The sequence below is a fragment of the Syngnathus typhle genome, linkage group LG2 (assembly GCF_033458585.1).
Source record: "Syngnathus typhle isolate RoL2023-S1 ecotype Sweden linkage group LG2, RoL_Styp_1.0, whole genome shotgun sequence".
Classification (NCBI taxonomy): domain Eukaryota; kingdom Metazoa; phylum Chordata; class Actinopteri; order Syngnathiformes; family Syngnathidae; genus Syngnathus; species Syngnathus typhle.
Genome location: NC_083739.1, coordinates 22,137,431 through 22,161,379, shown reverse-complemented (window position 1 = coordinate 22,161,379; position 23,949 = coordinate 22,137,431). Strand labels below are relative to the sequence as shown.

The 23,949-nt window shown below is 42.2% G+C and overlaps 2 protein-coding genes and 1 long non-coding RNA gene across 9 annotated transcripts; 1 reads left to right on the top strand and 2 right to left on the bottom strand.

The window, feature by feature from the left end:
* Positions 1-196: 196 nt before the first annotated feature.
* LOC133143469 (uncharacterized) lies at positions 197-1,551 on the top strand. Its single transcript, XR_009710425.1, has 2 exons — positions 197-284; positions 597-1,551. It is a non-coding gene; the product is annotated as an uncharacterized LOC133143469 (long non-coding RNA).
* On the bottom strand, positions 1,153-5,367 carry LOC133143462 (rho guanine nucleotide exchange factor 7). The gene is made up of 11 exons (XM_061265352.1): positions 5,235-5,367; positions 4,186-4,303; positions 3,154-3,300; positions 2,912-2,998; positions 2,756-2,843; positions 2,461-2,597; positions 2,235-2,381; positions 1,933-2,019; positions 1,759-1,834; positions 1,607-1,683; positions 1,153-1,339 (listed from the first exon to the last, which is right to left on the bottom strand). Exons 1-11 carry the CDS (start codon positions 5,330-5,332, stop codon positions 1,220-1,222), a joined length of 1,182 nt encoding a protein of 393 aa, XP_061121336.1. The 5' UTR covers positions 5,333-5,367; the 3' UTR covers positions 1,153-1,219.
* Positions 5,302-22,215, bottom strand: ttll10 (tubulin tyrosine ligase-like family, member 10). Of its 7 annotated transcripts, XM_061265308.1 has the most exons (15): positions 21,873-22,214; positions 12,124-12,269; positions 11,199-11,442; positions 10,990-11,071; positions 10,019-10,137; positions 9,808-9,928; positions 9,221-9,306; positions 8,604-8,793; positions 7,945-8,116; positions 7,695-7,835; positions 6,956-7,072; positions 6,783-6,876; positions 6,543-6,712; positions 5,530-5,577; positions 5,302-5,443 (listed from the first exon to the last, which is right to left on the bottom strand). In XM_061265308.1, exons 3-14 carry the CDS (start codon positions 11,431-11,433, stop codon positions 5,554-5,556), a joined length of 1,551 nt encoding a protein of 516 aa, XP_061121292.1. In that variant the 5' UTR covers positions 11,434-11,442; positions 12,124-12,269; positions 21,873-22,214; the 3' UTR covers positions 5,302-5,443; positions 5,530-5,553. The 7 variants fall into 7 exon arrangements, with proteins under 7 accessions (XP_061121292.1, XP_061121316.1, XP_061121274.1 ...); XM_061265332.1 differs by lacking the exons at positions 5,302-5,443; positions 5,530-5,577 and adding an exon at positions 11,541-11,714 and having other exon boundaries at positions 6,011-6,712; positions 21,873-22,215; XM_061265290.1 differs by lacking the exons at positions 5,302-5,443; positions 5,530-5,577 and adding an exon at positions 19,570-19,803 and having other exon boundaries at positions 6,011-6,712; positions 21,873-22,212.
* Between the last annotated feature and the right edge of the window lie 1,734 nt (positions 22,216-23,949).

Genomic DNA, 23,949 nt, shown 5'->3' with positions numbered 1-23,949 from the left:
AAATCTGCTGATGTGACCGTGCAGGATATTTTGTATTCAAACACCTTGCCGGGAGACGAGCTCCACTTCCTCCCATGAGTGTATCCCAAAGTGTTGCCAACAACCTCAGCAATTTCAGAGACTCACAGGTCTGTGGTAGGCTAATGTCGACACACCAAGAAAATCATGGTCTGAGGATTCAAATATTGTTTGGCTGCAGAGATCTACTGTATCAGACTTAAGAAGAGCCAAGAGGAACTTGGCTCCTCCCTGCGTGAATAAGCAATCAGACATTGCTGCTGAAGGTGAGATGACATCAAGAGAAGAATAGTAGTGATAGTCTACTCCTTTGTTTACATAAAAGTAAAAAAGAACTGACTTAAATGTACTTAGTAAGTACAAAAGAAAAAAATATATACTGTCAATTATACCAAACTAATTTTGATTGGTACTTGCAAAATGAAACACAAAAACGAATCGCTCGGGAAATAATTGCTGATGCTCAACTGAGAAGAAATATAATATTATGAACTGATTAACCCCTGCCCACTCAAAAAAAAATCAAATGGGCTAATGATAATTAATAAAATATACATTTCCTATGTGTCTTTTTCCAGATTCAACTGAAAAAAAAAATTAAAACAAGAAGCTGGTGAGATTTCGGCTGTATCATCAAACGTTGATTGGCTATTGGAACTGTTACCGACAGATAAAAGCAAGAAAGTTGGGTAAAAATCAATCAATCATCTATCCATCAACTAATCACGATAGGACATGAGGAGTACCACTTTTCCACATTTACCGCTCTCATATTGTTTATACAAACATTGAATAGCATGTATTGTGTGTGACTGATGTTGCCGACTTGCCATCCATTGCAGTCCGCTCATCCTGGAATGCGAATGCCCTGTGGGTTTGTCAAACGCTTCGAGACTACCTTGAGAGTAAGGGCTATATATAAATAAACGTAGTCATCTCATTTTAACATTAGTAATGTGATCACAAATTGGCTGGATGGAACTATATTAATGGAATCCCGACCCAAAGCAGTTGTAAAGCATGACAAAAATGAATATATTTTAAAATCCTTATTGTGTAACAGAAACAAACTAAATGAGATGAACAAACCATCATTCCTCCATTGTCCCTTTTTGATCCTGATTCTGTGCATAATGCAGTACATAGGCGTTTCATTTGATTCTAGACACAGTCAAAGTGACACAGTCAAACTCTTCTGCATTCAGCTGTGTCCATTGATACGAGATTGGTCAGTCGTGATGGCCTCCTTGCGGCCCCTGTGCAGCTTCGGCATGATTGATGGTGCTGTGCGACTCACAGCTGTGTGGACGTTTCTCTCTGGCTACAGTAGAAGGGGAAAATCTTGTGGCATTTTACATGTTCACGCATGAGCTGACGTGTCTGGAAAAATGTGAATGTGTAGTCCCGCTGTCCCTACATCATTGCAAAACAACTTTGATATTAAGACAAAGCAACTGGGATGTGTCATTTCCTCAAAAATGACATGTGAGTGCAAATACTATTAAGCATCTCGTAGTACTCATCACATGATAAGTAATTTCAAAATGATGTATGAGCAATTGATGTTGAGACAACACGTCAGTCACACCTGCATTAAGTGAAAGATCCATTTCTGATAATCTTCCAGGCAGGTACACGAGACCTGCAGAGGCTCCACCAGCTCTCCTGAGATACAAATAGTTATTGAATACAGTAAATACATCCTTGTGCATGTAACAAACGATAGTTCAGTTCACACACCTCTCAGCTCAAACTCAAATCGGCCGGGCAGAGATGATCGCTCTGTCGCTTTGACAACTCGACGGGGAAGCCTTCCCTTTTTTTTGTTTTTGTTAAATAGGAAAACAGTAAGTATTAGTATGACAAATGCTATCGTAGGTTTTGTATTGAGCATCTGGAGTCAACTTTCATTACCTGGTAGGTGATATTGAGTTGCTTGTTATCCACTGACAGCAGCAGGATGTCTTGAGGGAAGAGGATCATGAGTCTTTCTTGGAGACCCTGTAACAACAAAGCCAACTTAACTACAGTCAGTCATACTTTTAAGATAGATTCCAATCATTTGAATCAAGTTTGTTGCAAGAGGGAAACACCTAAAACATGCAAGTTTGACACCCATGCTGTACGGCGTTTTGCTTTTTCTTCTATTTTAGTTACATCATCATCACTGGACAGATTTTGGTCGACATTTGGAATAATTGTAGTAATGATGATACCTGTCTGTGTGTGTTGATAATATGGACCACTGAGATATATTCCGGTGGGCCCATGTGCTGTATAGGCAAACCCTCCCATTCCCATATAGGAGCATGCAGCAAGTATTTCTTCAACTCCTCTCTTTTCCAGTGTTCATCACAAGGTAGCTGCAGACACAACGTACAAAGAATTTAGCAATTATCTTTGTCCTGTGCAGACGATTATATGTAATTAGATGGTCATTACAAGATATGAGAGAGCACAATGCGAAGGGCTTGTTGGTTGAGTTATAGACTTGTATCTCCTGTCTTCTATGTGTTTCATCCATGTCTGCAACTCTGCAGCATTGGGGCAAATGAAGATCTTCGGGTCCATCATTGAACCTGTACAACACAAGGAACAGTACAGGTAGGATTTTAGCCGTGGTAGGTTTAAGTTTTTGAATAGTTGGTGTGCTTTGGGTTAGGGTTGGTTTGTTTTCATACATTTACCAGAACCAGGAGACAATGGTGAATTAGAATGGAGCATGTTGCACACTTACTACTAATCTCAAACATGGGTGGTGACTGTGAACTGTCACTCTCCATGGAGATGACCTGAAAGGAAAGACCGGAAAGTGGAAGCATGCCCTGTGAAAAGAAAAAAAAAAACATTTTGTTTGACCACTTCATTGTAACGTAAGGTCAATAATCAGTACCTCATAAGTGAAGTCTTGGTGTGTGTGATCCAGGGAGAGGAGCAGCAGGTGGAAAGAAAATAAAACCAGGAAATGTTCCCGGTTCTCCTGTGCAGAAAAATAAATGTGATTAATAGGACAAAAGCCAACAGAAAACAACACAAAGTGTACTTTTGAAAAAAGAAATTAAAACATTGCGTAATTTGTTCTGAGAATACATTGGAAAATAGTCTTGAGTGTGCATTCTGCAAACTATATCTGACCTGAGGATATTTGCTGTGTAGAGCCATGAAGGATGAGTGAACGATCTCTCCATACATGTGAGCAGGTCGACCCTCCCAGCCTCTGATTGGCTGCTGGGAGTAGATCCTCTGGTGGAGCTCCCCTCTGCTCTTACCCCACAGCACCCCCTTGACACAAAAAAACAGAATCACACCACAAATCTTTTATCTCTCAGATTGGACCTGACTGACTTCTTGAGTGGAGCGTCAGCATGGTCGCCCTTGTGTTTAGGACTTTGGAAGCTCTTGCTTTCCAAAATATCTTTGTTAGGGAGAAGATCTTAAATTGTCCTTTGATGTAAATTGAATGGTTAGCTTGAACATGTGCCAATACACCTGTGAAATGGAGGACACGTGTACAAAATGGTGGGGTGTATGATTTTGAGAAGTTCTCAAACTCTGTGTTTCCAGGGACAGAGGAGAGTTTTTGTCCCCAAGCAGCACCCCAAAATCATAATGCCAAACAAACATACTTGCACACATACAGCTGGATGTCAGATTTATGTGATTCAACACAATTGAAACCGAACTTTTACTCAGCCCCAAGTGAAGGTTGGCAGGAGGAATTGATTCCGTTAATTGATTGACCTTTCACCTGCACATTGCAAATAATTTTGTGGACTCAAGGGACCCCAGTACCACGGAGTCAGAGGACTATACACATACTAACTAAATAAATACTACTCATTTTGTTTTTGTCTTACTTAGCCTTTAAGGTTTATAGCTACAAAAAATCAGATAGTGGTTGTGTATAGAACACGTGGTGTCATGTTACGGAAGGCTCTTTAATGAATTCTTCCGTCCTTCTTAAATTGTAGTCCAAGTATTTCAATGACCTTTTCACTTCCTGTAAACTTTGAATCACAAAGGAGTGCTGAGCGAGTCATCAACCACCATGGAAAACACTGCATTGCGTTTGTAACCTGAGTTTGTGGAAGTTGTCTTCAATAACGGCGGTCGCGTGAGCTGCCAAAGTCTTTGCCATCACAAACACACAGACGCACGCAGACGTACATTATGAGTGGGACGTCGCTCCAGTTGTGGCGCGGAAGTATAACGTGATGGCGGCTGCTTGTCGTCTTTGCTGCTCCTCACTGACAGCTGAAGTCTGGTCTCTCCCAAACTCCACACCCTAAAAACAACAACATTCAGAGCTGTGAACAAACTCAGTTGGGAGAATGACTGAAGGAGTGGGGAGGGGGGTCAATGGGTCAGTCTTGCGCTCTCAAAACACAACATTGAACTGACTGTCAAGAGCCTCCTGATGGTAGACATAATCAGATTACTGACTTCACACACACACACACACGCAAGCACGCACACACACACACACACACACAGACTAGCGACCGCAGTTGTAGATTAGTTTCTAGTAATCGTCCAGTCTTCAATTGAACAGGGATTTGTCCCATCATTGTCAGTAACGTATTAGCGGCCTCCATGCTTGGCTATTGTATTGTTCTAATCTCCTAATCACATGAGTGCTGCATCACTGAGCGCCGAAGTTTGTTCTGCGTCAATATGAAACAATTAGGCCACGTTGGTAAGCTGCAAAGCATATGAGGTGTTTGCCTGCTCATGGTTGGCATGACGCTTGAAACCAGGGTGTCATATCACAACATTACTTCGCAGGAATGGCGGATGCAATGAAAAGAAAAATATAATAATGGCAGAAGTACACCCTCCTTGAAAAGTCAGCTTTTACATTGTGATGTTCAGAAAAACAGACGGAAAAGACTATGTTTTCTAACAATTCGGGTCAGCATTTTAAGAGATGAAGAAATGGGCCTTGGCCTGCAGCCTTCAATCCTTCTGTGCTACCCCTTGATTAAAAAAGTGAATACTCCTCATTTAGATGCTAGGACAACACTTGTACATCACTTTGCATGAGGCAATGTAGAGAAGAAGGGCAAAGAAAACCACAACGGTTGACACTGACAGACACATCGCTAAGGGGATTCCTGCTCACTTCCTTTTGCACAACGTGAGCCAAGCCACCCCAAAGAAATTTCTTCTGCACCAAACATAACTTGCCATTCTTTGTTAAAGTGTATACATCTTACCCTAGATGGTCTCCAGAGAGTTCCAGGAGCTCAATCTCATCAGGACCCACCTCGTCCACGCCAGTGTGCCTCTGAGTCACACTGCAGCATCCCATCATGGACAAAGTTTTCACCTCCTTTCTGTCAGATTCGCCACAACACGGCCGGCACCATCTCCCCACTGTGTGTTCGTCACACTCCAAGCAGGCACAAACACATACAAAAAGGGCCTAAAAGAGGATATTGGGCAAATGAGAAGAGGAGGAGGGGCGACTGCTAATCTCCAGTTCCCCCTTTTTTCCCCACCAGCACATACTCTGTTTCCACAAAGCCCGGCTCATCAAAGGTGTTCAGAATCAGGCGTCTGAAGAGGAATTGAAAAAAGAAGAAAAAAAAATGGTGAAGCACAGTGTGGTTGTTTGTTCCTTCCTGTCAGCTGCCTCGCACTTGTCTGGCACAAGCAAGCGCCTGCCAAGAAAAAGACTCCAAACTCTCTGGATCGTTGTGTTTCCATGCTACTTCCCATTCTGATTTCAAAATGGGATTATTACACGATGAGTCAGCAAGCAAGCTGAGCTCGTTGGGTTCACAGCAACTTGGACAGAAACGTCATGCCTGCACGCTGCTTGTATGAAGTGACTCATGTCACATGACCAAGGAGATCATCATTCCAGAGAATGAATATATGCATTTAATACAGTGTCCTGTATTGATGGACTTGTGTATAAAATAAACTTTTCTTAAAAACCTTCCCTCTGGAGTAATTAACATGAGTGTGTCATTGAAGCAACCTCATAGGTGGTCTGATTATGCAGTTTTTATTTTCTCTTTTTTCATTGGCTGATGGTACAGTCATCCCTAAGCCCTATGAACTCTGCATAGCAACAAGTGGCACTCTAAGGAAAAACCAATGCTGTATATACAAGACATTTACTAACATTTGTTTTATAATAAATTATGAATGTGTAATTGTGTATAATTTCTGTATTTATTTATTTACAAGGCAACTTGAGATCTAAATAGCATAATGAACCTACTACATGCATGACATGTTTGCAAATGTAAAGTGTACATGATTTACGTATTTAAAAAAAAAATAAACTTGAGGTTCATCGAAGAATATACTAGTCACTTACTCACTGAACATGCAAATATTTTCTATTTGTTGCATTAAATCAGTGTTTCAACGCATCCTCACATGCATGGTGATGCTGCATTGCGCATGTGCTCATTTTGATCTCCACATAACTATGACGGTTTAAGGTGGCGATACTTGAAGAGCTGTCAGAAGATGTGTGGGCTGTCTCAGTTGCGTTGTGTCCCACGTACCCGTCTGGGCCTAGTCTTTTGGATTTTTCTCGAAACTTTGCGGCTCTTTCCAGTGTTGTCGGAATGCGAGCCACAAAGTCCGTTGTACAGGAGTACAAACTCCCTCTGACAGGCCAAAGGCAAGATCCGCTGTCTTAGACGGCACTTGTTGAAGATCTCAAGAGTTAAATCTGAAGAGTAGCATCAAAGAAATTACTCTATGAAAGAGGTGAACGTGGTGTTAACTTCAAATGAACATACCCAGTGTCTCGGCTACAGTGCTGGGTATCACCTCTTTCAGCACCTCACAGTTGACATGGAGGGCTGGATTACAGTTCATCTCCAAAAGCCACACCTTTATTTTTTAAATAGCACACATGGTTTTTAAACACACACAAACAAACATGCTTATTCTCATTGGATGCCTTTCCCACCTTGAAGTCCTCGTCCACCAAGAAGTCACAGCCAATCAAGTCGAAGAAACCCAGCCTGCGGTCCAGCTTGTGTTTGACAGCAAGGAAACACTGTGTCATCATCTGCTGCATGTACTTCTGAAGCACACAAGTGGCAAACGACCACTTTGTTAAATGCGAAACTGGACATACATCATTTATAGTTGAGTAGAGACTAAGCATTGATTGCATCATTGGCATGCTGACGTATACTGGAGAGTGTCATTTGAATGAGACAATTTGTTGATACGATTAATAAATATCATTCATATTTGGATAGCGCTTTAACGAAAGCTGTAGCTGTAACTAAGCTCTTCACAGAATATATTGAATAAAATAAAAGAATACAACAGTGAATAAATATTTACAGTGAAGCAGGTGTTTGTGAATACAGTGAATAGGGTCTGTGCATGTGTGTATTTAAAATTGTGCCCAAAGTTCATTACTTAATTCATTATTATTTTTATTATGTGCGAGAGGGCAGATTTGGACTCAAAGCAGAGCAAAAAAATATCTAGAAAACTTTACTTACATTTCTGATTAAAAAAAAAGGTAAACATGAATTGAGCAGAGTCATTATCATAAATCTTATCATTGCAGTATTATGCATCCTCAGACAGAAATGAGCTCGTCATCTTTGCCTTCATCTCAATTAGGAGCAAGTTGAGCCTGACTGCTAATTGGTCCCTGCGAGCTACCAGACAACAACAGCCGCACTCACTGTGAAGGCGCCCAGCACCCAGTCCCTTGGCAGATCCTTTGCAACCTGAAAGCAATCGTTGACATAGGCGTTGAAGCTCTCCATGGACCACACGGTCTCCTCCTTCATGCGACTGTACAGAGGGTTCTTCTTCTGCATGTACTGCAGGTTGACAGTAGGGGGTGTACACATACATCATTTCAGCTCTTACAGGAGTGCTAGGACTTTTGCTGCCATTGTTAATGATGAAGCTCACACTATCAGATTGTACCTGATTGGTCAGGTGGGCTGAGAGATTATTGGAGCTGGGGTCATAGTGGTCACAGGACAGTCGGATGTATCCGTGGCGAAAGAAGACCATGTAAGGTGACGTGCAGGCTATTAGGAGAAAAGAGCGCACGTCAAACTTCTTCCCTCGTAACAGCAGAGGCCTCTGGATGTAACTGCACAAATGCAAACATCAAAACATAACATGAACATTTTCCATCTCCAAGACCATCACAAATAAATGCCATGTTTGAGCAATTAACATTGCATTGTCACAGAGAAGAGGCCATTTTCAACAGTCAACACTGTAATTTGTCTATATTTAACACATCATGTGGACACTGACTAATAGTATTAATCTCTAAGAAATATTTAATTGTCACCAAATCTTGATACAGTGACGATATGAAGATAAGCACACTACTGTACCGCAAATAGTTTCAAGACATTAACTGCATAAAACATATACACACTTTGATGCTACACCATTAAAACACCGTCTCAGATTGTTCATATCTTAGTAAATAAGGCATCACTTCAAACACCTCGTGCAATATGTGGTGTGAAAACGTGATAAAATGAACAAAGAGTGTATCTCAAGGCTCAATTGCATGCAGGACAAACACAAACTTGCATGTAAAGGATCTGAATGTGTGTACTCACTGTTGGACAATGTAAGCCTGAGGCTGGCGATGAAGAGTCTTAGTGTTGGTCCGCAGGTCGTCCATGTGTTGCAGCTTCAGGGTCAAGGCGGCAACGTCTTCCATGCTCTTCAGTAGGAAGATTCCTCTGCCCTGGTTCAGACCAGTGGGCTTGCATATCCACATTTGACTGGAATTGATGTGTGAACCTGCTGAGTGCCAACAACAGACTCTCAGAAATGCTTGATGGAAAGGCTTTCATGTTTTATTCACTTATTTTAGGCAATGCCATGACGTGACGATTATTTGGAACGTTCAATAACTAACTCTTGCCTTGATTTTGTCCAACATATTCAGTCGTTGTCTTTGTGCCTCAGCCTTGCCCTTTGCTGATTCGTCGCTAGGGCAACAGCATGTTCCTCAGGTGATTTTATCAGAGCCTCATGGGAGGTGAAGTGCATTATTTTTCCACTGTACACGAGACCATTGCCAAGGCACTTGTTTTGTTAACAATGCCGCGCAAAGACAATTCCGTTTTTTTTTTACGGTTTGATTTTGGAGCCTGTCAACTAAGCACAAAGCCTGTTCACCCAGTGTCGTTTGCATGTATTGGGGAGAATAAATATATTGTATCTGTACCCTCCTGCTGAGCAAAGAAAGCCTCTCGCTCTTGCTTCACATCCAAACGGAAGGTTGTAGGAATAAACTCCTTCATTTTCATCTTCCTGTGTAGCAGAATACAGTTAGCAGTTAGAAGCAAGGCAGCAATACTATCTGCTTTAAACTACCTTTGAGACTGCCTCAGAAGTACATTAAAGAAAACATTTAGAACATGTTTTTATGTGTAAAGATCTGAAATGGATGTCAAACGCTGAATGCAAATGAATGCCATGCATGTAGGAATTAAGTTAAATAAATGTTTTGAGGAATATCTTGACTGTTGACATTTGCATATTGTCACTCATTGTCGAGCGGCAACTTCCCATAACCAAATCTGGTCAATTTGATACTTTTTCACAGTTGATAATATTGGTAAGTCCCGTTGCAGGTCTGCCATTTTGAGAAATGATTGACCAAATTAAAGCATTGAAAATGGCTTGCTCTCTCTTGTTAAATAAATTATCAATTGTTGCGTCAAACAACACAGAAGAAAATAAGCAAAAATTGCCGATTCCCAGGTTCAAATGGAAAAGGTACCCGTGGCTATTCACAGCAAGTCAGCTGACCTGAACACTCGGCCGTGGTTGACTTTGCAAGTGACTCGCTCGTACTCCCTCAGACTGCTCAGCAGGCCAATCTTGGTGGTGAGAACCTTGTTGTTGGGGATCTGATAAACCAGTTGTTCTCCTGGATGCAACATGGGAAATGGCCACAATATGAACCCAGCAAAAAAGAACTGTGTGCTGTGTTATACTCATGATGAGCCCATCCCATCACCTTCTCTGAAGTTGTGGTACGTGCGTGGAGATTTGGTCTCACACCACTTGAGTTTGAAGTCTTCCCTGTGCTTGTTGTATGTCCTCTTCCATCCTCTTCCCTCACAATAAGTGCTCACTCTGAAGGGCAGATGAGCGCCATCACGCTTAACCATTCAAGATATTGCCGTGAATGTATTCATTTATTTATTCATTGATCTTCCGAACAGCTTGACCTCACGAGGGTCACTAGAGCATACCCCAACAGTTTTTGGGAAGTAGGCAGGGCACACCATGAATTGCTAGCGAGCCAATCGCAGGCTGTGAAGGTAATTTGTCAGCAAGAGGTTAGACTGGAACTCATGAACTTGGATTTACACTGAGCCCATCAATGGGAGCCTGACGTCGCACTATGTGCACCAAGCCCTGATACGAATAGCGAAAAACTGTGTAATGTTGTGGTGTTTTGAAGCATTATAGAAAACAATCCAAAAAAAAGGGAACATTTTCAGTGAAATGCTGAGGCTCCACACAGCAAAAACAACAAAAAGAGAACCTAACCGGGCATACGCGGTTCATTGTACGAGGCACTTCTGCATCTGCCCAAATGACACTAATGGAATCAACAGCTTGGAAATATCACCCTGGAAGAGTCGAAACCATCACATATTTTTTTTTTATCATTTGAACTTGCTGTACATATATAAAAAACAGGTGTCCCAATTTTTCTGTCCAGCCCCTATGGCTTGTCGAGGCACAATGAGCTTTCGACGGCTAAACGGACAAAATTAGCAGAATAATTTCGTCTGCTTCATCCAGACATGGAGCTCTGTGTTGTAGACACCCATCGTCAATCAGCAACCCAAAGGCTCCTGCTCGCCTGCCGGTGAGGCAGCCAAGAGGACCATCTATCAGCCTCAAAAACTGACAAGTACAATTTTGTTTGGATTGAAAAAAATGACGTAATGACGAATTCCCACCTCTGTTACTTACATCTCAGCACCATTGGCTCCTCCAAAGAAGAAAAAAGGGCCAGAACCTCGGTGCTCTTCAACATGCTGGACCCTTTCCTTGACTGGATAGAAGTACATTAGCAAGCACTTGAGCATTTTAGAATTAGGGTTTACGGAGGCGTGCACCTGAAATTTGTGCCAACAATAATAAAATATGTAAAGAGTATGATCGATGATACACGCACGCACCCGAGTCTCTGTCATGTCTCTTCTTGTTCAAAGCCATCGAGATCCGTCCCTTTTTGCATTGACCAGATTGCATCTCCTTCACCTGGACGGTTATCAGGCCCTCTACGACATCACGAGCAGGAGATAATGTTACTGCAGCCTGGTTGTCCTCCTCCACTTCTTTTCTTTGTTTGTGCACTTTGCCGTCATCCTTCCGGGCCTCATTGCACTGCTCCAACAAGCTCTCAGATGACATGATCTCAAGCTGAAATAATCAATAAATTTGATTAATAAATGCATTAAAGTACATTGAATTCATTGGAAACATTAATACAATATTTCCTATGTGTATTAAATGCCCACCTGCAATGCAGAACATGGATAGAGATAGAGGTGAAAGGTCAAGTGCCCAATTCACTGTGGTGTGATCTATCCACTCATGGATTGCTGCTTGCCGTTCCTTATGAACCTATTTTGCGTACTTCAATCTTCCGCATTTACTGTTTCTGCTTTTGCAATGTGCGCACCTCTCCTGCACTGAATTTGAAAGGAATGAGTGAAGCCGCGTTAATTGGCCAGACAGTTGGCTGTGTTTACGCCCACAACGGCGTTTCTAGCTGCACCTGTCTACAAAAATACCAAAAGAAAGAAAAGTCTACCCATGCCCACAGTTCATTTGTGCATTGCCACCACATTGCTCTCATAAATGTCCATTTCTTTTGCTGTCAAGCAAAAGCAAAAGCTTGGCCAAACGGCAGCTTGTGTTTCAAAAAACTCGTTAATCAAGTCATTCATACCTCAAGGCAACACTACTCTTGCATATGCATGTCCTCCATGTTATTTGTTTACATGAAAACAAAAGCAGTGCGATTTTATTTGGACTTTGAGGCATGTTTTCAAAACGTTAGCAATTGCATGTCAACAAATGGTGTCATTCTATTCTTACCTTCACACTGGGGGAACAGCACAATGTGAGCTTACTGCTGGATATCCACTCAACGACGTATTGTTCCCTGTTCAGCCTCAACCTCCTCAACTACTCCGCAGACTCTTTCTCCACCTTGTTGATTCAACCCTCCAGCCAGGCGAGGCCTAGAAAACCAGCAAAGCCACAAACAGAATCAACTTGTTTGCCACACTGCCGGTCATCAAACCTCCCCCATCTCCTCTCCACTCCACCCTCACAAACAATCATCAGATTGCCCAATAGTGGAAGCCATGGCAACAGTTACCACTAGGACAATCCTTCCACAGCAACTCCACAAGAGTGTGTCTTGCACAGCCGCCTTGTGTTTAGTTAGATTCATCCAATATTAACTACCTGGAGGCCTCCTGTGTTGTGTCAACGCGATAGATAATATTGTGTCCAAACGCAAAGGGGAAAACTACTTTTTTTTTCCTACAAGCATGCACAACATTCAAGAGCAGTGTTTATTTTTTTTATTTTTACACCAAGTACCACCTCAAACAAATTAGCACTCTAATGACCAACAGCCAACATAAAAAAAAAAAAAACAGTAGCATAGTAGGCCAAAGTGTTCAAGGCTGAAGTGTTATTCCTAAAAGGTTTTACTCAGGTCGTGCGGCATGGACAGAAATAATGACAACCTACACATAATAAAACAACCGGGGACAATTTGTGACAAGATCAACTGTCATGTGTTGCATTGACATTCTGTCTGTCTTTAAAACTGATGCATTTTAAGGGTAGAAAACGCTCTTAATTGCCTTGTCATGACCAGGAAGTAGCAGGGAGGGTTATTTTTCACCACTCAAAATACATTTACACAAAAACGACAGCCCAAATCTCATTCAAAATACATTCACACATACGACAGCACAAAGTCAGCGTTTGAACATTTATATCCAATTTTTTAACTTAACCCAAATATTTTCTGTATGTAAACATAGCATGAGTATATTTGCCTCCTTCTGGAACCCAAAAATGTCCCAATGCAGTGAGAAGCTTGGTCTGTGAAGTGGGCCTCACCCACCTGGCCCTTTCGTTCAGCCACGCCTTGATAAAGAGCCGCCCGCCATTTGATAGAGACGCTGTTTAAGGCTGCTGCAGGTGGACAAAGACAACGGGTTTGTTTTACAACCTCGTTCAACTTGTGCTATACCATCTGCCAAGAGGATGTGTGTGTGTGTGCGTGCGTGCGTGTGTGTACATGTATAAAAAAAAACTTATGTAAACCTTAATCTGACTGTTCCTGCACAACACACTCTCACTGACCACAATATTAGGTACACCTGCACCCTCTAATGCAGAAGTGTCATACTCATATTTGGCACAAACTAAAATGTTTTTCCTTTGTGGTCAACCTTTTTCACATTGAATAAGATCAATTGTAAGTAACTTGGGACCAAATCATCACTATATATGTCTTAATACTTTTTGGGGACATTTTCATTTGATTTGTGCCAAACGTTTTTTAGTAACGGTTGAGAAACACTGGCAAACATTGTACTGTACTTGAAAAACGGAATAAAACAAAACGATGTTTGTTTGAGAGTGTATTGTGTATCCTTGGGGATGGGCTCATTCCCACGTCACGTCGGCTTCATCAGGAAGTGCAAGGCAATTACAGCCTGCAGCATTGGTGTCCTTCCACAACCCATTATTAACGCTATTTGAAGGGATTCTCCTTGTGAGTGTTATATAGTGGCAGGCTGGCTGCAATAGAGTTGAGTTACCGTGTAAAGACGGGCGTGCCTCAATAGGCTCGCTCTCTGATTTCCTTACACAAGTACAATGGGAGCATGACAATGTGTTCCCAGGCTCCGTCAGTTCTCACTCCCACTGCTCATAGTGCTAGGAAATAACCAAATAAGTATATTTTCCAAGTGCTACTTAGTTGAGTGTTTTTATGATGACTTTACGATTCGATAAAAGGGAATATCTGCCCTTTTGAGTTTCGACACAAAATGATGTGATTAGAGAAAGGGGAAGTCAACCACCATTTCCTGGTAGACAGCTGCATTGACTATGTACTTGAACAATGGAGCCACACAAGCAAATGGCTCCCCAAACCACTGGACATAAAGTCATTTAACCTTTGTTCTTATTCAGAACCTTGAATTCCAAATGAAATGCAAGATTGACTTTCATCTGGAAAAAAAGCACTTGAGACCACTGAGCAACAGACCTGTGCTTTTTCACCTTAGCTTAGCTCTGGCACTTCTGATGTTTTTGGTTCAGGAGTAGCTTGAGTCATGAAATTTTGCAGTTGTGTTCCACGTCATATGTGGGGGCTCTTGATGCACTGACACCAGCTTCAGACCACTCTTTGTAAAGCTCCCCCAGATATTTGAATTGCTTTTGCTTGACATCCTCTCCATCCCTGCCACTTGTGCACCTTTCCCAGCCATGTTGTCCCCTTCCGCTTAACACGCATCACTTCAGCAGTCTTCCGCAGGATTCTGAAGAACACTAAACCAGACTGAGACCATCTAAAGCAGGCATATGCAAAGTCCGGCCCAGGGGTCAGTTGCAGCCTTGTGCTCAAATTTCTACTGACCCGCAACCTCTAGCATAAAAATAATCATGCATGGGCCGTCAGCACTGTTGAACATAGTGATGGTAAAATGAGGCTTCAAATTTGCTTCGTGAACCAGTTGATTTTTTTGGACTCCTCTAGATAGCAATGTTGGTTCAATAAAGGGTTTTAAGAAACAGCTAGTCAATGTGCTTATGGTAAGCTAAGAGTGCAAGCTAAAAGACTCAATGAACATAACTGGTTTATGAATCATCTTGAAACTTCATTTTCCCATCAGGGCAAGTGCCTTGAGGCCCGTAGCTGGATGTGCCTGGCCAAGAGAGTGTGGGTATTTTCCAGGAATTCAATATCAATAGGCTGACAAAACATGCAAACTATGATGAGGGTACTGGGAATGAAAATCAAAGAACTAGAAGATGAATTCAAATTCAGCAAATTTAGCCCTCTATGCATAAAGTAGAATTGTTGCGCCTGCTGATCTAACATGCACTTCCAGAGTCTATTCCTCTCCATTGTCAGCCAGGAAGGGTCGGAGCAGCAATCTGGTATGACTACTTCAAGCGTGCACAGACCAGTTCAGGAATCCTCTGCAGGCTTTCCTCTAGTCTGGAATGTCATCCAGTCGCGTGACGTCAACAAGGTGGGAAGCGACGTCTTAGAAATTGTCTTCCTCTGCTGCTTGGAACATTTTGGCAGTTGAAAGACACACCTCTGCCAAGGCTTCAATCATTTTGACACCCGTGAAAATCCACAAGGGCTTTGTAAGGAAGTGCAGTACATATGAAATAAAACTGATTAAATAAGAGAAACAGACAATGGGTACTTTATATACCAATTAAACATTTTGTTTATGATACTGTAGTGAACTGTGACCAATTGATAGGAAAAGTGAATGGTTAGGCTACTCATGCATACAGACTAAAAACCCGGAGGCCAGTTTGGTGTTCCAACTTCCACGAGATCAAATCAGAGCTGTATTTAACAGCCACACCGACAGCAGTCCTGTCCCAACAACGCACGTTTGGATTTTGCTGGACAAGCTTGCCAGCAAGAACGTCATGGACATCATTAACATCATCATTATTATTCTTTATTGGGTATTATTGACATTTTTAATTATTGGTTTGGTTTGGATAATTGCTATAATAATAATTATTATTTTTAGCAGTAAGAGTGGTACTTTTTTGTATGATCTTTAATTTGTTTTTAGTTGCAGTATTTGTACCAGTGGCAGTGGTATTTTTATTATTATTTGTGTTTGGCGTGATAATCGTATAATTAATATTACTATGTTTTTTTTCTACGGGTTTGTTTTGTGATGTAGTTAAATACTGGATTTCCATGATTCCGTTTTTATTATTTCATCACATTTTGTATATTTATTACTTGGTCAGAAGAATTATTAATATTGATGTGTAATATTATAATTATCAGTGGTTGTAGTAATATTTGTAAAACTATTTGTGCATTTTGATTCCGTCTTAAAATAATGGCCCAAGTAATTTTTTTCAGTTTTTGATCTTTTTTTTTTTTTTTCAGAAAACACAAGAAAACTCAACCAAATATAGATTATCTTGTATTTACTAATATATTCTTTCCAGCACCCTGAGAAGACCCTATAAAAAGCAAAATATTACTTTCTTTTTTTTAATTACAATAGGACATTATTGTAAGAAGGGGATGGTTCCATATGTACATTGTTTTATTATTTATGACAATTATCATTTGTTTAGTTTTGTTATTTGGTTTATTAGTAGTATCAATGTCATGATTATTATAATCAAAAGCTCTAGCCTACAGTGGGACAAAGTGAGAGCCTGGCTTTCGGAGCGGCAGTTGGGGTGGGGTGGCAGTTTTAAAGAGAAGCTCTGTTCTGCGTAACCTGATCCACACCTGACCGGAGCTCGGCATTCCGCTCTCACCGAAGAAAGCGTCAGCAGCACTGCTGCAAGGGTGAGACAACATTGTGAGTGGATTCAGGAAAGAGAGAAAAGAAAAAAAGAGAAATAAAGACACATGAAGTGAATTCTTATTTTATTTATTCAATATATTCTTTCACATTACATGTTTTGCCCACGAATAAAATATCACCACACATTGCTTTTATCGACTGTACCTGGAGAGAAGCCAAGTTCCTGGAAGGTATTTTGTTACAGTACGGAGGGGTAGAGGACACATCTTTGTACGGACAAAATTCATCTTTATAGTCGTCACAAAAATATCCCGTCTTAAAAGGACTTTCAGAGTTGAGCACAGTTAAACTTTGACTCAAGTCACATGGAAGAATCCAAGTCGTGACATTTATCCCCCCTTCAAGTGCAAGGATCGCGGTTCCACAGTCAAGTATGCAAAGGCGCGCACGTGAAGATGCATGAGAGCGAGAGAGCAGAAGGAAGACAGCGGAAGGCAATGCCATTTAATGGACGGCATTACCAGACAGTATTAGACACCAATAATTACATCTAACCATGTCTGGTAAGACGCCTATCAACAGGCTGGCAGGGTGACCTCTGAGGAAACGGCAGCGCAGAAGAAACGGCCTGAAAAGGTTCCTCTTTCTCTTGCGCTTTCATACGCGAGCACCAAGCGACATCAGCTCGAAGACAACGAGCAGGGGGGGGCTGTTCTTTTGGCTTGGGTAATGGAGCTGAGTGGGTACATAAAGGTGCGGCTGTAATTCTCCCTCCTTAAACACAGAAGGTTTCTGTTCGCTCTTTTGTTTAGAGATGTTCAATTCCCAGTTTACACGTTTGTATTAAATCAGATCTTCATATGTTGGATAGCTAAAATAACGAGAGGCTCAGGTCAGCTCAGTTTCATGATGCACCGCGCAAGCCAGGCCAGATGGACCAATGGCTGCCACGAAGCACAAAGGCAGGCGCTGTTCATGATAAGCAACCGGGGGAAAAAAAGAAAAAAAAAAGAAAGAAGCGGGCTGGCCTTGCACGACCGGTGGAACAATCAACCTACTGCTAGTCTTTTATGCAGGTGGGCTGGGATTGACATTGAAGACGAGAGGAAAAAAAGGTCAGGTAGGCAAATTGAATTGAAGAAGTAAAACACTGAAGCTGTAATAGAACACACGCACTCGACCTATTTTAAGTAACATGCTGCTGTCGTTGCGATTGTGCTTATCAGACGTGCTCATTAACTGCATTTTTGCTACTGGCATACTCGCCACACGCGTCTCTGGCCTGACATGCAAAATACGGCAGACAAGTACATTCCATCTCTTTCTTGCGTCTTCTTGCTTACATTTACCCCTGTGCCATGCTTTAGCTTAATCAGACATTAGCCAGACGTCATTAGGAGGTATCAAGGGAAGCTTTCTTGAGGCGACCAAATGCGACCGACTGCAGCTTTGCGGTCTCCAGAAAACATCGTTACCAGACAGTGTTAGAACAACAGTAGTACAATCCAGCACTGCCCGGTAAGATGGATCCTGAGAGCCTCCTTCTCCGGCCTGCGTAACACTAGTCTGCGGCTGCTAACAATGATTTGTGCGCTTGTTGGAAGCAGATGACTATCATCATCATTACCAGGCAGTATTAGAAAAGAAGATGTAGTCCAATGCTGCCTTGTAAGATGGAGATGATCACCCGTGAAGACCTAGCAGGGATAGGCGGATGGACGTGTGACATCAAACATACGAGATTTAATTCAATATAAGCTTCGCTACTCATAAAGTGCTTTTTGTGCCACAAGATGGTGCCAAGGAACTATAAGTTGAAGTGACGTATCTTGACTCAGTGACAATCTTTGCACATCAGGGTGGGGCTAAGTTTAGCCTGGGTTGTTAGCAGGAGAAAAGAGTCTGTAGCACATGCAATTTGGGTTGATTTTTTTTCAAAATAAAATCAGCCTTTGAAGGGTAATGTGAGATGACTTTGAAATGATACATATTTACAGTTTCATCTATTAATACATTTGTCACTTTTCTACAACTAAAGTGACTATTGAATGTAAGTTTGCGAGTGCAGCCCGGAGGCGCAACCACGTACATGACTAAGAGACGCAAACCTAGTCAGCCAAATGCATGCACTTGCTGAGCAAACATTTTGTAGCCGCGATCTACAAGCAGGACATCCACTTGGCGTGCTTAAGAAGGCTGGCGTTGTGTTCTCCAGCCCACACGAGCTGTCACAGAACACTGGGCCACAAAAGTTGTTAATGATTGCCCAAACCTGTTCTGACTAGTCTAAAGCTATGGCACGGCAACGACGGGAGGAAGGGCTGCTTTTTCACACGATACGCGGCAGTTACTAATTTCGCACAAAATACAGCCGAGTTAAAAGTAAGTCAAGTCAGCGTTGTTGCTCAATCACGCTCTCGGGTGAATTGGATTTTTTTCCGGCCACAACTTTCAGCTGCAGTTAACTGGCATTAAATGGTGGCCTAAAATATGAGGGGTTGCTCCCCCCCCCTCATCGGTGGACCTCTGATGCTGTTGTCTTTGTGTTAGTGGAGTGATGAAAGGCTGATGGAATGTTGCTCAGCTCGACTTGAGCGGCCAGCCCGTACGCGGGAGGTGACCGAAACGGCGCTCTTTTACTGAACAACGCGGCTACTTCACAGGTGCGCCGTGCAAAAGGCTCGCCTTCGTACTGAAGACATAGATACTTTCTGAATCAAACATAAGACTTTTTAAATGACACAAAATTGAATGTTTCTTTCAATAAAACAGAAAAAACACCTTACTGAAGAAAGTTTCGTTGCACCATTTCCATAGTGCCGTCATTGATTACAGAAAAGGTGTGTTATGGATATGGTGAAGGCTTTTCTGTCACCCCGCAAGCAAGACAAAAATTGAGCCGAGTGTTGAAAGGGGGGAGGGAGAAAGAGGGAGAAAAGGTCAGGGGGAAGCCAAATGGAGAGTGCACCTGTAATCTTACCGTCTTGAAAGGTACCCCAAGCAAAGAATGCCACCAAACCAAAGAAAGTTTTTGGAAGGCAGGGGCTGAGAAAAAAAGCAAAGAAAGGTCTTGAATTTCCACCCCGCCGCTTGAGAACACTCCCGTCTTCCTCACGGTCAGTCAGGCCCCATGAAATGAGAAAGCCGAGCAGACCTGCTTTCCCAGACTCTATTTAGTTAATCATCAGCATTATAAACCGGTGCCGCGGGCCCTCTGAGGACGACAAGAAGGGAGAGGGAGACAAGAAAGGGTGTGAAAAGATTAGACAAAGCGTACACTACCTGGTCAAAGTAACGAGCCCGCCCTCGCGTCCACTAAACTTCCGCTCACGGTTGAGCTCATTGGCAAAAGTTTGTCCTATTGTACAAGATGGCGCAGCGCTGTGGGAGTTGTACGCGCTGGTGGCTGCCCACGCTTTTTGCTTGCTGCAAGTGAGGCGTGATCAGGTAACTCTGCCCTCTGCGCAGGAATGTGACTCCACTGTGAAGTGAACAACCCGATAGGTAAACTGGCCTGGCCCTTAATCAATAATCGCCGTCTTTGTGGGAAAACAATGGAAAGGAAACCCAAAACTTTACTTAAGTGCAGACCTTATTTGGGTCCCCCACATACGCCGAGGAGCGACCTGGTAACCGAGGCGTTTAAACCCTGATATTGCTTTGCATCCCAAATGTTAAGTGGGTCATTTACATTTGTTACATAGGCACTGGTTGCTTCCTCACCTTTTGCGCTCTCTTCACCTTGCCGTTTTATTTGTTGTTTAAAATAAATTACTCATTTATGAAGATTAGATATTGAGAATTTTTGTGTTTTTTGTGGTGAATGTGTGTTTACAATTTTGACTTTAATGATTTATTAAATAATAAATACATATATATTTAAAATATTTTTAGAAATTAAATATATCCATTTATAGTATAAGTACAATAAATTTTGATTTTAAAATAATTTAAGTTATTAAATAAATATATATTTAAATATATCTTGTAATTTGAATGTATTAATTTAAAGAGCTATTAGTGTAGAAAATTATCCATTTTATTAAATAAATACATTTATATTTAAATACATTTTTATGAATTAAATATCTGTTAAGAGTATTTAAAATTTGTATTTAAGAATATATTTATTTTATTAAATGATGAAAAAAATGTTTTACTAAATGATAAATACATAGATAATTTTTAATAAAATATATTATTTTAAATAAGCGTAATAGCTATTACATGTCCTCATTTCTAAATGTCGCAAAGCCTAACCCTAAAAAACCCCGCCCCCTTCAAGTAAATCAAACTACAACATGGTTAAACATAAAAAGCCCTAAACTCCACTTCAGTCTCAAACTTGAGGTTCCCATGTGACCTTTCAGGTGTATGAAAGAAGTGAACTCTCCTCCAATCACAATCTTCCACGGTGGAAGTTCCACCTCAGTCTGCTGCCTTCGCTGTACAGTGTCCGTGGTCGACATGTTCCCTCCATTTTGCAGTCTGCTTCCTAGACTTGTGCGCAACTCCTCCAATTAAATCTATTCTAGGAGCACACAAGAGGACTCCATAATGTATAACCAGTCTGTGGTGGAAATTCCCCACTTGAATAAGGATGACGCTGCTGTTTGTCTCCAGTTCGCAAATGAAACTTGGAGGCAAAGAGAACAGAGGAGCCGACATTTTACGCCCGCTAAACGTCTACTTCCTCTTTTAAAACAGTCACTGCTAAGACTTCTAAAAACCGAGAAGGAAGTCAACAAAATGACTTTAGAGGAAAACTAGTCAGTTCAACGGGTTGTCGAGAAAAGTTGTACAATGAGTTACGTAATCTACTTATGCACCGTGTATGGGGCGAATCGGTCCGTTGCTGGGAGGTTACAGTAAAATCGATTTCATACCGTCATTCGACCGGTTGTCTCCTCGTGCAGAAGGTTGTGTGATCGAAGAGGAGTCAACCACTGTCTTCGTGTCCTTTGACAAGTCTGGCAGTTTGCCTTTACCTGCCCCAACTGGTCTATCCAGTTTAGGAATGAACGTTGGCTTCTATTGTTACCTAGTCTTTCTTTCTGCTTAAGCGGAGCCGGAATTTGATACGTGTTATTTTCGCTTTGCATCGAAAACACCCCTTAAGCTAACGCTTTATCCGTACACAATCGCTTACGCGTCTCCTGTTCTTAGCTGACAAACAAACATTTGAGAAAGTTGCAAAAAGCGTGTCACCGAGCAACAGGTTGTGAAGGCAACTTGCATCTTAAGACAATGAAGACAAAGAAGAGATCACATTTGAGAATTTACCCAGCCTTTCCCAGGTGTGGTCATCGAGCCAGAAACCCAATACAAGAGGCATCATTGTGTCGGGGCTTTTGACGCCCGGTTGGCTAGTCCTCTTCTCTCCTGCTCTCGCTGAAGGACACTGGCATGGCGGTTAGGAGGAGTAAGATGTCCCTCCTTTCAGGTAGATGATAGCCTGCGTGATGTCAGAGCGAAAGCCAAACCCCGGAAGAAAAGCGCATCAGTTATCTTCCTGTTGCCGAAGCAAAAGTTCTTTCGTTCCCGCTGTTGTCTTCTCTTCGGCGCCCTTCAAGTCGTAAGCTCCTCGAGAAGACAGAGGCAGAATTTGTAAAGGGCTTGGTTTACATGTAGCCCGACTCCCCCTCCTCCTCTTTCCCCCCGCAGGTGTAATTTTCAGGTTGCAGCCAATCACTCGGGCCACTGGCGCTTACAGGTGTGTCCGATGCAATGTCTCAGCAAATAGAAACGAAGAACAGACCCCCCCTCCACCTCCGCCCTCTGACTCTCACCTCACCGGTTCGCTTACCTACCACCCCCCAACCCCCGTTAACCCCCCAGGTACCTTCTTGTGTTTTTTTTTTTTTTATGATTGGCTTGGTGGGAACGATCTCCTCTGATCCACGCAAACACGATTGGTAGACTAACAAACCGTCCAAACTCACATTTTCAATACAATTTTATGACAGTGAAAACCTCTGCCTTCACGTTTTGCTGTAAACGTTGGCCACAACCTGAAATACCTGCCCTTTACTCCCACAAACTGCCTCCCTTTGTATCCACACGCCTTTTTTGTCCCAACAATAACAGCAGCCGGAACAACAGGTGAACAAAGGGCAGGTGAGTAAAACGTGAAAAAGAGACACCAGAGGTTTGAGGTCAGTCTGAGCATTTAGAGGTGGGGGAGCACCGGCAAACAAAAGGATCGGGGGGCTCTTGTCCCCAGAGGGCAAACAGAGGCCGAATCCCAAACTTTAGCTGGGTGCTGGGCTAGGCGGCCACTTTCGGTCTCCAGGTGTAATTGTCAGGAAGAGTCTCTCAACAATGAGCACAATACCAGAACCATATCCGGTTTCCGCAAGGGTGTGGCACGGCTCGCAGCAGAACTTGGCCGGCAAATGTGGAAGAACATAATTGCCTGTATGCAGTTAAACAAACCGCACCGATGCTGACGCATACAACAACAAAATATTAACCAACGGATTTTGACAGCATATGAGATTAGATATGTGTGAGCTTGCTTCCCATACCACTCCACCGCAACTTTTCCAGACAATTATAAGTAACCGATTAGCACATTTTTTCCCCTCCGCCAAGTCACTCTTAAAGGGCGGTTTAGTAAATTGCTGTGCTCCAAAAGGTTTGCTTTGTTTGGGTTTCATTTGCATTACAAATGTGGAGAGGGGTGACACACGGGAGACTGACCTCAACTTATTTGGCTATTGATGGCTATCTAGCCAGCCGGTCACGCAAGGCGGGATGGGATGCAAGGACATCAGTCAGCGGGTCAGATGCATCAAAAGTAACATAAATACTGCATTTGCTTGCACCTATTTGTTGGCAAAATCAATCAAATCAAACCGTTAGTGCCCTATAAACAGTGATAGATGCACTAAAAACTTTTTTGGGTCCCAAATATAAGGCCTTGCTCATTAGGCAGCGTCTTCCCATGAAGGGCTTTCTGTTGTATTCTCCACCTGTCTACCTTCTGCCTTCTGCTCAAAGACCGGCAGGATAATTATAGATTCACATTGTCTTAGAGGAAATTGGAGGACTTTGCCCAGGTGTGACTTTTAAAAAGGTCTTCATCTCAACAATCGGCTTGCTAGTCTCCAGATAGTTAGCTTGATGTTAGCGTTACTATCAAGCTAGCAAAGCTTGGTGTACGTTAGGGGTGGAACAGTACGGGTAACTCACAATTCAATATTGTGACAATGAAAAAGTCATCATAGTGCTATTGGAAGTACAAAAACTTTTCAAGGAAAAGCATCTTCATTGTGACCATGACTTAATATTACCTAAAGCTTTCTAATGGCTGTGTGTCAATTTGGGGGGTGCTACCTCTGGAGGAGCATTTCAACCA

Bases quoted from the DNA above. Each gene is read 5' to 3' on its own strand.
- LOC133143462 (XM_061265352.1), bottom strand. From the start codon at position 5,332: ATGATGGGATGCTGCAGTGTGACTCAGAGGCACACTGGCGTGGACGAG. The intron at 2,598-2,755 runs GTAAGTGTGCAA...TGTGTTGTACAG, and splicing joins ACCCATGTTTGAGATTAGTA to GTTCAATGATGGACCCGAAG. The intron at 1,835-1,932 runs GTAATGAAAGTT...AACAAAAAAAAG, and splicing joins AACTCAATATCACCTACCAG to GGAAGGCTTCCCCGTCGAGT.
- ttll10 (XM_061265332.1), bottom strand. From the start codon at position 11,433: ATGTCATCTGAGAGCTTGTTGGAGCAGTGCAATGAGGCCCGGAAGGAT. The intron at 9,929-10,018 runs GTGATGGGATGG...TGTTGCATCCAG, and splicing joins GTACCACAACTTCAGAGAAG to GAGAACAACTGGTTTATCAG. The intron at 8,794-9,220 runs GTACAGATACAA...GTTGGCACTCAG, and splicing joins TTTCTTTGCTCAGCAGGAGG to CAGGTTCACACATCAATTCC.